Genomic DNA, 15,566 nt, shown 5'->3' with positions numbered 1-15,566 from the left:
CTGACTGATCTGACGTCATCAACACAATGTGCACGCGTGCACGGTCATCAGTCATATCGACGATCACCATGTAGATCTACCATGCGCATATGCATGGATAGGCTTGGCTTGCGACTCAAATGCGAGCAAGACTGTGGAAGTCGTGTACAAAGTGCGTACAAAGTCTACTACAAACTGGCACGTTTTTTGTATGCAAAACCCTGTACTGTACTGGCTGCTGCACCTCAAGATCTCATTGATCAGTAGCGCTTGTTGTATGGCTGTTCTGCCTTGCATGGCGGGTTCCCCTCGCCCACGTTCTTGTACCCACATTCTTCGTAGACTCTACGCACACCACAGCGCAGTACTGCATGCATGCAGTATCATATCAGCCGATATACTAATTTTCGATTTTCCGTACACAGAATGTACGTCGACGTCGGCGGGTTTGATTTGTTTGACGTCCTCATCCTCAATGATCAACCTCACACATGACGTGCATACCGCACCAGTGCAATTTTATGTATGGAGGAGATGATGCCGTTGTGAAAAGACTGTGTTCATATCACGCCAAACCAGCCGTTCAAAGCTGTTCGAGGAACGTGAAGTGTGGGTGGACGCTCGAGCTTTGAGCTTTTGTGCTGTGTGTAGTTGAACCGTCGTAACCTCGCTGGGTCCTTCTCTAAGCATTGCTCTTAGTCCTAGTTGCTGTTCACCTTCTCTTTGATTTTGTAAGCGGCGCTTCCTCTGCCGTACTAATTTGAACCTAAGCGGTACTGATTGGAAGTTTATTCAAACGTCCTCCTCTGTATTGGCTTTATTTGCCAATTTCTCGCCTCCAACAGTTGGTGTTGTGAATATACGATTTCATCAGTAAGTACCATTCCCCACTGGATCCTGTAAGATTCTACCTGTTTGCGATGGTGTCTTGTTCTCACTCACTTCCACCTGGGATTACATACATTTACGAGCGTTGATTTGAATCCTTTTGGAGAAAACTCAGTGCATGTAATGTTTTGAAACTTGCTACTACAGACAGTACAACTACAAGTTATAGAGAAATCAAATCACCCGTACTGGCTTTGTCTTAAGTTCAGGCGAGGAGGGTAAAGGTGTAGTTTAGGGTCCCAAATTATTTCGCACTTTCCCAGTGTCCTGTGTACTGTCACGCATGCTTTCTGTGTACATGAACCCCAGAAACCTTGCAAACCAAGATCAAAAACACAGTTTTGTTTGTGTGTGTGTTTGTGTACAGTGGCAGAAGCGGATGGGGCAAAGAGCAAGAAGATTGGACTTAGTATCCAAAAGAAGCTGTTTGGTAAGATGGCCAAGAAATCAGTAATCAAAGCTGTGATCGAGGATGACACATTTGATCTTATTGATGAGCTTGGTGGACTAGTCGCTGCTGAGAAAGGCGACAAGTACAGTGAAAAGTACGTAAAAGATCTGCTCAAAATTGTGGTGAAGATAGGCATTCTTTTGAAGAATGGTGAATTCAACGATGACGAGATCCGAATGACGACAAAGTTCCGGACGAAGTTGCGCTCGCTGTGTATGACATTCATCAGCTTCCATCAAGTTGCATTCAGCCACGACAGCGCTTTCCTTATGTCCGGTGTGACCGAATCTTCCAAGCTCGTACATGCTCTCGTACAGCGGCATCTGACAGACAAGTCACACAAGCGAGTAGACAATGTGTTCGAATTCTTCACAGCAGAGATGTTCGATCGGCTATTCGATCCCAGCGGCCCGCATAAGGAACGCTTAGACAGGATGGCACCCCTCGTAGCGAAGCTTGTAGACGAAGACAAGATTTAAATGGGGAATTCAGCGTATCTAGTCATGTTATAGTTCCGATTAGTCGGTCTTGTTGCTATCACAGGCCAGTTTTTGATTTTTCTTCTTCCCTTGACTTTTGGCTTGTTATTACAAGTATGCAAAGCCATTGTCAGAGGGTCAAGGGCATGCCAAGAACTTCTTTCCATGGTGTGGAATGCCTGCAGTCGTGCCCGAACATATCCTGAAATATTTGCTAGCCACACCTCTTGGCAGGCTATTTTTAACTGGCTGGTGACAGTTGCATGCTCATGAAATCTTATCATTCTGATCTATTGAAACGGCACATGCTCTACAGCTTGGAATGCTGCTCTATTCCCTGACCACTGACTGTCTCTCTGCTTCCAGCAGTGGAGTAGTAAGAAGTTACTGTTAGCTGCTTATGCTATTGCCATATAGCTAGAGCGGCATGTCGAAAACTCCCTTCATTTTTTTCCTTACTCTGAACGTACTTGTCCTCGCTACTTCCCTGCTGTTTGGCTCATGACTCTTGGGCGCTTTCGCTGACTGGCTTTCTGTACATATCATGGATTTTGAGATTTTCAGTACTTAGTTTTTAGGTTATGTACATCAATCAGTGTACTGGTGTGTGCTCGACTTTGTTGAACTGCTCTGTCTTTACAGGGTCTATGATATCTCTATGACTGCAGTGCAATAATTAATTCTATTCCAATTTAGTCGTCCGCTTTTTGTTCGGTCACACTTTGACATGTTGTTGTGCTATGTCTGTATCCATCTCTAATACTCTGTATTTATATCAGTAGAACCTCCGTTCGTCTGTCTGATTTCTCTCTTATTCAATGCCTTGGTGTGTTGTCACTTGTGTAACCGTTCGTTGTCGCTTCGTTTGTCTCAGTTTTTTTGTCAAATTACTTCGTATTTGCTGAGCACTGAGGAGGGCGTATGCGCAATCTCTTTGAAAGAAAGAAAAAGGGTTAGAGCTGCTTTATTCCCCATGATGCCTCCGCGGTGGACACTACTGGATACATCTCTCTCTCTCTCTCTCTCTCTCTCTCTCATCTCTCTTTCTCTTTCTTTCTTTCTGTCATGCATAGGGTTTCATCTTGTTTTGTTCCACAGTATATATCGACTAGACAGTGCCCTCCAGAAGTTAAACTGATAATCACTCTAGGCAATAGTCAACTACGAATGTTTCTTGCATGGCAGGATGTGTGCGTGCGTATGTGTGTGTGTGTGTGTTTAGTGTCATCGCTCCATGCGCTTGGGCCGTTTTGCAAACATTACTCCTGATGGTTTTATTGTACAGGAAAAGGGGCTTGAAATTTGATTTAATATTTTATGGTGGATTTATCGTTCGCGCTATGTCCGGTACTGGAATACGGCATCATTTGACTGGTCTTTTCTCATCCTGTGTCATTATAATTATAGCCGGTACATGTACTTCGAAGTATATCGCTACATGATCCAATGATGTTTTACGAATATCTACTGTACATTTACTGCATGTATCACTATCACAGGTCAAGTACGCAGGGGGGAGGGTTGACTGCCAGTGCAGCCTGCTGCATAGTTCATACATTTGGAGACACTCTTTGCCATTGGCATTGGTGTATGGTGTCATGCTCTTTGCTGCTAGTCGGTGCTTCAAGCACTTGCCAACAGTCAACACTTGTAACAAGTGACATGTACTGGTGGATAAGCACTGTCTACTGCATCATGAGTGCTGATGCCTGGCAGTGATGTAGCTGCAGTTGGAACACAGCTATGTTTTATGCTCATTAGCTCTCAGGCTACACACTATTATTATTAATATAGTAGAAGTATAACTACTGTAACACAGGCTGTCAGCCCTTGACTGAGGCTGTCCATGGTATGTGTTCATGGTAATGAAGGAGTTACAAAACAGTCTGGGGGGGGGGGGCAGGGGACAGACTCTTCACTACTTCAGGCTCAATCATGCATGATTCAATCATGCATGATTTAGTTTTGACTGTGATGATTGATAGTGTTCTACTAGTACATTGTGTACACAGAGCTGTAGAGTATTACTGTGTGTTATCATGCCACGATAGGCGGTCAGCCTTTGGGTCATCCTAATAAAGTTGTTGTTATTAATTATTATGAGTCTGCACCTACACACAGTCACATTGCATGGCATACACACATGTACTGGATATGCTCACTAGTCATTGCATGACTTGCTGCCTCCGTAATCTGGTTTAGCACGGAGTGCATTACGGTATACACAAGCAGTACAAATCAATAATATTAAATCATGAATATTACAACTTTAATTATAGTGCCTTGGCATGTCCATTGTGTTGCAAAAGAAGGATCCACGAGGATTGGAGATTTCGGACCATCTTTCCCACCAGTTGGTCTGTCATTATGGAGGTACTCATCACCTCAGAAACAGAGCAGCATAGTTTCCTGACACCACTTCCAAAATGCATGTTGCTACAAGTACTGGTAGCTTTAGCTTTTGATCATCTACCTGGGTACTAGATATTGTAGTTTGCAGGCATCTCCAATGATCCAAACCCGAAGACCCCATTAATTGTTTACAGCACACGGTCCATACAGGAAAGTGTTTCAACTACATGTAACTTGGTGCTATATCCTTCCGAGTTTACAGCTACATTGTACATCCATTGAGTGGTTAGCAGTTAGTGTCAGCAGGTGGTATTGTAGCATGCACACACACACACACACACACACACCTCAGACCTCAGACATGCCCATCGCGGAAGCGATGATAGCGAACAGCTATGTTAGACATAGCAACTTGTGCTGGGATTACACCATTCAACAGCTTGCAAGGCTGATGAATTGACCGCCACTAATTTTTAGCACACACACACACACATACCAGTTACGGCAGGATCCCTCATTCATGACTGAGCTGGACTGCTAGCCCATCACGACACAGGACTCGTGGAGGTGTGCTTCAGTGCCTTCACTGTGAAAGACAACAGCGGAGAAGTGTTTTGTGCTGAAATTCGACTGCATTGAAATCAGTGACTTGAATCCTATCACTAACACACATTGTGCTTCAGATCATGTTTGTGTCCACTAACTGCTGGAGCCAACAGTGACAACTGTTGCCAGATTGAATCCATGGACATCAGCTTCTACTAGCAATCTTGCCCGGCCAGGACTATGCCGGGTATTGTTTATGCGAAAGACAGGAGTATGTGTACGTGCGAAGTACTTCAAGCTGAAGTTCAAAGTAGATATAGAATATATGGGGACAGTTCAGAGATGTAACTGTCATGTGCAAAAATAAAGAATGGCAGAATTGCAGTAGGGTTAGTGCTACTGCTGTGTAAGTGTACTAGTATCATACACCCAGCCAATGGAGGAGCTACGGGTCATGCTTCACATAGCTCACACAAGCCTGTGTAACCCATCGGCTGTGACCACTGGGAACCAGCACTCGCTGAATCCTGGCTGGTCCACTGAAAGAGAACAGTGATGTATGCACTAGTATACTCCCTAGTCGTCCAGGTAGGATACTGCTGGCAAGGTATTGACAGCAACGACACCAATGGTGGTACTTGAAGTATCCAATGCAACAGTCCTCCGTGCTGCTGCTAAAGCAGCACAATTGGCATCACTGCATGTCACACATTTCCACTACCTCGTGACGAGAGTCTCTGCCTGACTGCAAGATGCACAGGATTGGGTTGCTCGCCACATATGCGACGACACCATGGAGATCGCAAGCTGGATGTCCACAGCAGCCCGACAACCTTGCGTCAGCACGCATGGTTGAGTCCGAGCAGAAAAGCTCGAGGATGCGCTGTCCATTGACACACCGCTGTTGCCATCTTTCAGTACAGAAAGAGTCAAAGTGGCCAGGCAGTCCACACAGTGTGTACGGCTCACTATGTTGACATTGCTACTCGTAGAGCAAATACATCAAGCTAAATAGGAGTGTACCTGGGTGGTATGACTGGTGTCAGTAGCAAAGCACAATCCACTGGTGGGATCGGTGGCCATGGTGGCATGCAAGACCCGTTCCTGCTCACTGCGGCTTGAGGTTTAGTACGAACAGAGAGAGTTCAGCCAATCCACTCACTCTGCACTTTGTCTAGTGGCAGAGGCATTTGTAGCATTGGACATCAGCTCATCCAGCTCTGTCTCCACAGACCTGTATTACAACACAAGGCAGGAAGACACGCTTGTCATGGTAACCGGCCCAGGGAAGGGAAGCAGGACCTACACAATGGACATGACTGTAGTAATGAGACATTTGCAGATCTATTACTAAAACCAAACTGCTTTACGCACACACCCATCTTTTATTCCTCCAGTACACAGGACAGAAGAAGTGGCATACCTGCAACGTTTCTTGAGGGAAAGCTGGATTTTTCTTTTTAAAAAGTTGACCGTTGTGCCTCATTTGTGATTCAACGCTTACAGTAAGTGAATTTTAAGCCGAGCACCTGTGAAAGACCATGCAGCAGTTTGCTGTCATTCGCCTGTCAGTAAGGACAACGGCTACCTTGCACACCCATTCAAAGCCATAAAACCTCTCATTGACAGACTGAGACACCTACTACACAAGCAGGGATGGTCTTTTAGGCGGCTTTTTTTAGTTGCGCTCTGGTATACTACTAACTAGTGATCTGGTTGGCTAGTAGTGACTCTGATGAATCCTGAAGTTCGTAAGGCATGCGCTAACATTGGATTCTTCCATTCATTTTTCCAGATTATCATGGATTTTTCAATACATAGAAGTGTCACTGTACTAGTAGCTGTGCGCTGTGGAGTGTGGAGTGTGCAATGGAATACAGCAAAGACACAGCAGCAGGCGTTGGTATAGATGTACATACTCTCGGCTAGGCGGTTCAGAATCTGCCGCGGACGTTCTCTCCAATAGAATGGCCCACTCGGTGTCCAGTGCTTGCGGGAACATGTCCAGAACGATTGCCTTCACCGGCCTGAAACCTTCGTCCGGTTGATAGACTGGGGACTGGAGACACAAGCTGCGGAAATCACAACACATTGAGAAAAAAGAACATGTGCATGCGGGCAAAGATAGTGCAGTGCTGGACAGAAACCACACCGTCCACATACATACCGTAAAGTACCGTTGATCCGCCCCCCACGCCATGTCGCTTCCCAGCTGGGTTTTCGGCAGGGGGCGGGAATTAGATCAAGGCTGTCAAGTGCAGAACGATGTACAACAACGTAGAAGTTCAGACTCGATGTGCTGGATTGTGCACATTTTCATCCTGGATTGGCAAGTATTGTGTACAGCAGTGCATGCGTCGGTTCAACATCATATTTTCGTTGTATACGCCGAAGTCGCTTCACAGGTAGAAAATCGACAGGGGGTGGGAATTAGACAGGGGGCGGATCAACGGTACTTTACAGTACTTGCATTTACTTCTATAGCTGTTTTGGCCCCCATCTCCCAATCTTATTTATTTATTCAGGGGCGTCGGAAGGTATTTTAGTGTGGTACGGTCAGCCATCTGAAGTACAATTACAATAGGCCTTATGCACATTGTACAGATGCACGAAATCCCGTATAATCTTGTAGAATCCCGTAGACCCGGTTGGGTGTTGAATGTGCAGGACCCTATTGTGTTTACTGCTATTTCCACTATGAAATGGGCCATGAAGGCATTTCATACGAAATCTTTTTCCGGCAGAGATCTAGCTAGTCGTTAGTTCAATCCCAAAGTGAAGAAGGCTTGAAAAGTGATCGTTTGCCATGAATTGTGAGGCTAAATGGGTCAAGCGCGCATATATAGCACACAATGAACACCCAACCGGGTATGTACACACCTACGGCCATAGTACAGAACTTCGTACATCTGTACAATGTGCATAAGGACTATTACTTCGAAGTACTCATGGGGGAGTGGTGGCTGAGCCGAAAATGCCGAAAATTGGAAATTTAGATCCCAGATCACTGTATTTTATTGATTCACGGGGTACCTGGGCCAAAAAGTGGTACCGTCAATACCGTAGCGACCGTACCGTGTCCGACGGCCCTGTTATTGCACCTTCCCGTGGCCAGGGAATATACTAGGCCAGTATGGAGGGAGGAGGCGATAGCCAGCCATGGCGGCAAGTAAAAACAATGCAAAATGACAAATTCGAACTAGAAGAGGCAATACGCCGCAATAGCCCAAATAGGGCAATCGACTATAACTCTTATCGCCCCACCCCCCGAGACACACACATCATAGCACCATAGAATGGGGTTGCATTTTTGTTGTTTTTGCCATGTGATTAAGCAATCACGAGTGAAACGAGGGTTGCCTGCTGCTCCTCGTTGCTAGTCTTGAAGAAGAAAAAAAATCACGCCCATCTGCTGCTGCTGCTAGCTGCCAATATTGATGCTGTCCCTGCGTTCGCCACCTCCAACTGCTGAGGTGCCTCGTGCTGTGGCACTACCACACCTTGGTCCGCCCTGCGTTGATCCGGCATCGTACTCTCGTACTCTGCTCATGCTGCCGTACTCTCGCGTTGTGGCCTCGTGGGTACGTCTTACGCTATTTGCGCTTGCCACGTGCTTATGCGGCCCGCCTTACCTGGTGGGCTCTCGCGCCTTATTTCCCATATAAGCATGGTGGTGTCTGTCATTGTGGACCGGGCGGCATCCGGGGACTTCGCCTCTTCCATACGTGGTATGTTTGCTCCGCCACACCGCCTGTTCTATCTTGCGTACTCGGTTAGTACTGTACCTTGGCTGAGGCTTCGGCCTCGTTTACACGACAACGATTGAAAAACGTTTTTCAATCATTTTCCAAACGTTTTTGCTGTTTACACGAAAACGATAATCGTGTACACTGCAACACGTTTTTCGGCGCGCAATGGTCACGTGCAATAAGTTGGCCTGGCGTAGGCTGGCGGCGGCATGTTTTGAGTACAAGGCTCGTACTAGTAAAACGTTTTTGCCGTTTACACGAGAACGAAACGGAACGAAAACGATTGAAAAACACTTTGAAGCCGTTTTTCGTTTGAAACGTTTTTGAAACGTTTTTCAGCGTTGTCGTGAAAACGCTCTTATCAAATTCTGTGGAAGCGTATTCTTTTGAAAACGTTTTTGACAAAAACGTTTTTCAATCGTTGTCGTGTAAACGAGGCCTTAGTACGCGCGCTGGAGTCCTTTCGTGCCATGAAAGGAACTGCTTCCTAATATAGAGATTAGGCGCCATGAGCCCTGCTTGTAGTAAACATTGCATTAGTAGCGCTGATACCTTTATGCAAATATGGGGTAGTCTCGCCCGCGCATATCGGCGTACTCGTACTGCGGCCTGGGCTTTCCCCAGTACGGCTGCCCGCCATTGCATGCCAGACACCCCCATTGTTGCGCGCCTAGCCACGCGCGTGGCTTTTGCCTGCTGCTCGGTTGTCAGCGATAACTACGGTTTGCCGTACGCTGCAAACCTACATTAAATTGCTTTGGAATTTTGGGCTCAAATTTTCACAGGTTGTTTCTCACATCTTCCCGGTTTAGAAAAAAACTAGCGTTTTATGCAAAACTCGCAATTTTTGATTTTTCGAGTGAACTTCCTAATCACAGTGACATCACAAGGACATGATAGGTATCCATTTTACCTCTGGAGAATCCGTAAATAAACAAAACTGAAACTGAACCTGAAAACATTGTGCACGTGATCTACACAAGTAGCACTGCACAGTTCCAAAGCAAGTGCACCAGAAGCAATGGGACTACAGCCTGCATACTAACATCTACCTACACCCGGTCTACACACTACAATTACATCAGCCTGCATCATTTGCCAACACCATAGTACCTGTTACATGTAGCACTCTCTAGCTGACATACCTCACAAGGTTGCCTTTGGACGATTCAAACCGACAAGCAATGAATACGATACGCTTGAGCACCTTGAACGTACGCAGTGCAGATAGGAAGACCTCGTCTGAGCAAGCAGCACAGCAGCAACACAGCAGAGCAAAGTATTATCTCGGTTTAATTTTACCACTTTCCAGCGTTTTTTCTCAGGGTGCACTGTAGCCATGTCATCTTGCTCACAAAAGCAGAAAACCACTCAAATTGGCCTCTTGGCTAGAATTGATTGAAAAAGAAGTAACATACTGTAAGACATGTAAATAAACCAGGAAGTAAATCTGAAGTAATGATATTTCTTCGTTTATGATAAGTTTTGTAGAGGCTGTAATGCCTCCTGTGTGTTATGTGCGGATACCGTAGAATCCCGCGCATAAGCCCACCCGCGTATAAGCCCATGCTCGCGCATAACCCCAGGGTTAGTTCGAACATCACACAGCTTCATCGTACAAGCCCGTGGGCCTAGGTCATACCAAAGAGTCCACAAATTATGGACTCTTGGTCATACCATGTACGTAGTACATGTACATGTTTTTTTGTTTGTTTTCTTTTGTACATTTCAACACAATCATCGGTGGTTTTTGATGGTTTTTGTTTGCACAGTGGTTTTCAGCAATGTACTTCTCACTTCCTTGATACTTTTCAATAGCACAATTTTGGCGTCGGCGTATAAGCCCATGCCCGTGTATAAGCCCATGTTCTCGTATAAGCCCACCGAAATGTCCTTGTGAAACAGATAAGCCCATGGACTTATCTGCGGGATTCTACGGTATGCCTGAAGACTGGAAGACTGCTAACGTAATTTTGGACAACTTGTTAAAAATGCGCGACTCATTATAAAAACATGTCTTACAGTAGTTCAATCTAAACTTTCGGGCCAGGCCCATCTTCACGCATCTCCCGGCATGCTACAACGTGTCAGCACCGGCCGCGTGGATTGTTGATGAAAGCAGTGTTTCGCTAAAATACAATGGAACAATAAAGCAATCCTACCTCCACCACATGCACTCTCTGGCTGCTCTCTCACTGGCCGCCCTTTCAGAGGTTATGCGATACACGTCATATACTACGTTTGCCACCCCAAATTCTTCTATATAAGGGGTTTCTGTACCCGCTTTGGGCATTTTGCCACCCCAACTGGCTCCTATACATGGCGGATTTGACATTATCGCATATCCTCTATACAATGGAACCTATCAAATATGGATAACCTGCCAGGGATCAGGCACGTGTGTCCTGTATTGGCACAGGTTCTGAATACAGCACTGCAGCTTGATTAGGAGCAGTTGTGATCATACAGAACGTGTCCTGAATATGGAGGAGTCCGTTGAGTCCGGCAAGGCAGGTTCTACTTCAAGTACTATATATAGGAACTTCTCACATAATCAGAATAAACCAGTGCATGGGAAAGTGGGAAGGTAACGGAAGCTGAACTAAACCAGCCTTACATTTTTGCCTAACATGGGTGTTTTGGTTACTTTCACAAATGCTTCCAGCTTCCTTTCTTATAACATTAGGTAGCTCCAAATGTGGAGACGTGTACCAATTTTACCTTTGAGAAGAAAGAAAAAGTGGTGGTGGGTGGTGGGTGGTGGGTGGTGGCTGGGCACTCACATGGTACTTTGTATGCTACTTGTAGTAGGTCTAAGAATCAGAGGCTCGGGAACCCACCACTTTCTCCCTGTTGACAATTCAACGCAATGACCGGTACATAGCTCATGAACATTTTACTAAACTAAAAACAACAAGGAACTCTGGTTCCTTAAAAACAAAACAAAAAAAAAGAACCAGAGTTCCTTGTTAGACAAATTCAGTTCAGACCAGTCCGGATTGAGTTCTCTGTATTGGTCTAAACCAGTCCCGAAGGTGTAAGTCCGGTTCTGACTTGCTGTGTGTTCCTTCAAGCCAGTAGCACTACGAGGTGATTTGGCTTTTTTTTAACATGGTTGTAAAATGACGTTTTTCAGTCACTTCTAGACAAGCTACGTCCAAATGAATTGTTGCAAGTGGAAGTGCTATCCTTCATGCCTGTTGTGTCCAAAAACGGGAATGATCCCACTTTGGAAAGTGTCTTGAATCATGTCCTATTTTCATAGTATTCTCAGGATTCAAATAATTGGTGTGTCATTCTTTAACAAATTTGTAAAATGGCATCACAAACTGGGATATTCGGTCATCAATGTTCTGAAGTTGATAGATATCACTAAAAAGAATTGCTAGTGGATGAAAATTAGTCTGTCAACAGAGGAGTGAACTGCATTGTATGCTGCGAAAGCCGTGTTTTTGTATTTGTAACTAGTGGCTGTGTTATACGGTGGAATTGGATAGGTAGCATAGCATCGCAGCCATGTTTTCGCTCTCACAGAGTGTATTCCGTGACCTACTGTTCTTCATTACTGTCTTCAGTGATGGCAAGACGGCCTGACGTCGTCCAAAGGCCCTGCGGAAGCAATTCACTGCCCTCCTCGTCCATCCAGGGGCTCATTTTACACATTTTACAAAAAATGGCAAAGCACCCACCACTAGTTATACCGACGTGGCAGGGAGAATTAAATTGTATGCACCAAATTTTCTGGTCAATGTTGATCTACGATAAACTGGCTCTCATTTGCCACCACCCATGTTTCGATACAGCCATCCGGAACAGAGAAACAGCCAGAAGAAAAGCAAATTTTACACATTTGTTAAAAAAGCCAAATGTTAAAAAAGCCAAATCACCTCGTACATGTAGTAATACTGTATACCACCTTTATTTCGGTGTAATTTAAATTTCGGTATCTTCGGTACTGGTCCTGGATCACCTAGGGCATGTTCGATTGTACGAATCCATCAGCCCCGGACCCGGATTCGCCAAATTTGTGCATGTTCGATTGTACGAATCCGGATCCCGAGAGCACGGATTCGGATCCAGTCAACCCACCTCCCAGAGACGGATTCGACGGATTCGACGGATTCATTTCGATAGTACGACTCGTATCTACTCAAAACTCGCAATATGCGTACACTAGGTCAAGAGTTTACCACAACGCGTACAGATACTACGGGATGAGCTGTAGCAACGCGGTTGCTAAGGCCTTGAAACGGATTATCGGTTGTGCACATTCGATTGTATCCGTCCGATCAAAGTGATCTGGTCGGCGGGGATCGGGATCCAGTTTCTACAATCGAATGCAGCCCTAATTTAACATTACACCTAAATTTTCCGAAATACCAAAAATATGTAAACATGAAAATCACTGTCAAATCAACTTGTATGCTGGTATAGTACATGTACATATATATACATGTACATGTACATATTATGTGGAGCCTAGCCGGAGATATTAGAGGAATAGCCGTTTTTTTTTTTTTTTTTTTTTTTGGTGCCATTCATACCGAATTTATCCTTACACCTAAGGGCGCGTTTGGTTGGTACGAACTAGAACAGGATTTACCAGAACAGCGCGTTTGGTTGGGACTGTACCTGTTCTGGGTCGGCCAGAACATGTTCTGCTTGCTCCGGCCTCGAGGCCGGAGCAGACCGAGCAGTTTCACTTTTTCACAGTGAAACCTGGCGGGAACATCGATTTTGGTCCCAAATGATCACGTGCATACGCTTTAGGGTTGGACTCGTTGTACCGTACAAAGTAACCATGGTGAACCATACACATTTTGAAGAATGCACCAAGTTTGGCACATTTTTCCACAAAAATGTGCTCTGTTTCTGGAGTACCGTTTGGTTGGCACGAGGCTGCTCCATGTGCACCAGCTGTTCGATCCTGTTCTAGATCGTACCAACCAAACGCACCCTAAAGGTCAGGGTTGGCTTTTACCGAAATTTTACAACACCGAAAATAAGGTGATGTACAGTACTGTAATACTTGTTTTCATGTACAGTCGTCCCTCTCTAATCCGGCACTTTATAATCCAGCACCCTCGATAAACCAGCACAATTTTCAGTAGCCAAAATGTCCTCTTCATGCACATTGCAGCAGTAAATCAGATTTGTTAATCCAGCACCCTCCCTAATCCAGCAGATTTTCGTGGCACAAATGGTGCCGGATTATAGAGGGACCACTGTATATACCACGTAGTAATACTGTAGTACTGTTTTCATGCATACCGTACTTCCCCACATATAAGCGCATGATGGGCTTATAAGTGAACATTTCCTACAAAAAAAGATTTTTTGCTGTGTGAACATGTTCGGGTAGAAGCCCATGCGCTGAAACAGTACTACAGTATTACTACATGATAAATGTGCAATAAAGGTTTGTCTGTGTCCTAAACAACGGTGTTATCACAATGCTTAGCAGTATATTCAGCTCGCGGATGCTTAACCACACCGTCCACATACATACCGTAAAGTACCGTTGATCCGCCCCCCCCCCCCCACGCCATGTCGCTTCCCAGCTGGGTTTTCGGCAGGGGGCAGGAATTAGATCAAGGCTGTCAAGTGCAGTACGATGTACAACAACGTAGAAGTTCAGACTCGACGTGCTGAATTGTGCACATTTTCATCCTGGATTGGCAGATATTGTGCACAGCAGTGCATGCGTCGGTTCAACATCGTATTTTCGTTGTATACGCCGAAGTCGCTTCAAAGGTAGAAATCGACAGGGGGCGGGAATTAGAGAGGGGGCGGATCAACGGTACTTTACGGTAAGCCCATGCGCTTATAATTGGGGGGGGGGGGGGGGGGGGGTGCGCTTATGTCCGGACATAAGCACATGCGCTTATACGTGCGGAAGTACGGTAATACCATTGTAGTAATACTGTAGTACTGTTTTCATGCATATACCATGTAGTAATACTGTAGTACATTCTGCAGTACCGGCACCTGCACCGCCTGCCCCAGCTGCAGTAACCAGTGTTACCAGCTGGTTGGCTCTGTACGGCACTGGGCACATCGCACCGACCGTGTCATGACTTCCACTAGGCTGGAAAGATGGCATGTCAAAGAAAGGATTGCTTCTCTGACAATGGTGTCATGCACATAGCCCTATCCAGTCTTGCTTACCAGTGAAGCCATGTCTGAGAGGATCAATAGTAGCGCATACGTCCTCATCCTCATCGAACTCGGCCAGTAGTCGAGGAAGAACAGATTCCAACAAGCCACGATGAAATGTTGCATTTGCTATGCCTACAGCAGGAACAGCAGCAGCAGCAGCAGCAACAACTACAACATTAGTGCTGGGCATAATATTTTGTTCGCATATGCCAAATTGCCACTGGGATGCACCAGTGATGGCACAGCTCCGTTCAGTCTCAATCCCAGCACCAGTCTCAATCCCAGCACCAGTCTCAATCCCAGCACCAGTCTCAATCCCAGCACCAGTCTCAATCCCAGCACCAGTCTCAATCCCAGCACCAGTCTCAATACCAGCACCAGTCTCAGAGATCCCAGCACCAGTCTCAATCCCAGCACCAGTCTCAATCCCAGCACCAGTCTCAATCCCAGCACCAGTCTCAATCCCAGCACCAGTCTCAATCCCAGCACCAGTCTCAATCCCAGCACCAGTCTCAATCCCAGCACCAGTCTCAATCCCAGCACCAGTCTCAATTCCAGCACCAGTCTCAATCCCAGCACCAGTCTCAATCCCAGCACCAGTCTCAATCCTAGCACCAGTCTCAATCCCAGCACCAGTCTCAATCCCAGCACCAGTCTCAATCCCAGCACCAGTCTCAATCCCAGCACCAGTCTCAATCCCAGCACCAGTCTCAATCCCAGCACCAGTCTCAATCCCAGCACCAGTCTCAATCCCAGCACCAGTCTCAATCCCAGCACCAGTCTCAATCCCAGCACCAGTCTCAATCCCAGCACCAGTCTCAATCCCAGCACCAGTCTCAATCCCAGCACCAGTCTCAATCCCAGCACCAGTCTCAATCCCAGCACCAGTCTCAATCCCAGCACCAGTCTCAATCCCAGCACCAGTCAGAGATCACATACATACATACTGACGGGGACGGTTTA

General features: G+C 45.9%; 1 protein-coding gene and 1 long non-coding RNA gene across 2 annotated transcripts in view; one reads left to right on the top strand and one right to left on the bottom strand.

The window, feature by feature from the left end:
• Window positions 1-333: 333 nt before the first annotated feature.
• Window positions 334-3,611, top strand: LOC135808809 (uncharacterized). Its single transcript, XR_010552130.1, has 3 exons — window positions 334-852; window positions 1,235-1,297; window positions 2,871-3,611. It is a non-coding gene; the product is annotated as an uncharacterized LOC135808809 (long non-coding RNA).
• Window positions 3,612-4,717: 1,106 nt separating this feature from the next.
• The window catches only part of LOC135808817 (tRNA (uracil-5-)-methyltransferase homolog B-like), a 48,643-nt gene continuing 37,794 nt past the window's right edge, over window positions 4,718-15,566 (bottom strand). Inside the window, exons 21-24 of the mRNA XM_065322042.1 lie at window positions 14,613-14,735; window positions 9,590-9,686; window positions 6,615-6,767; window positions 4,718-5,929 (exon numbers count right to left, since the gene is read on the bottom strand). Of these exons, the coding sequence (XP_065178114.1) occupies window positions 5,854-5,929; window positions 6,615-6,767; window positions 9,590-9,686; window positions 14,613-14,735 (449 nt within the window). The 3' untranslated portion in view covers window positions 4,718-5,853. The remainder of the gene's footprint in view (window positions 5,930-6,614; window positions 6,768-9,589; window positions 9,687-14,612; window positions 14,736-15,566) is intronic.

This window comes from Sycon ciliatum, chromosome 2 (genome assembly GCF_964019385.1).
Source record: "Sycon ciliatum chromosome 2, ocSycCili1.1, whole genome shotgun sequence".
NCBI lineage: Eukaryota > Metazoa > Porifera > Calcarea > Leucosolenida > Sycettidae > Sycon > Sycon ciliatum.
This window is presented reverse-complemented; position numbering and strand designations above follow the sequence as displayed.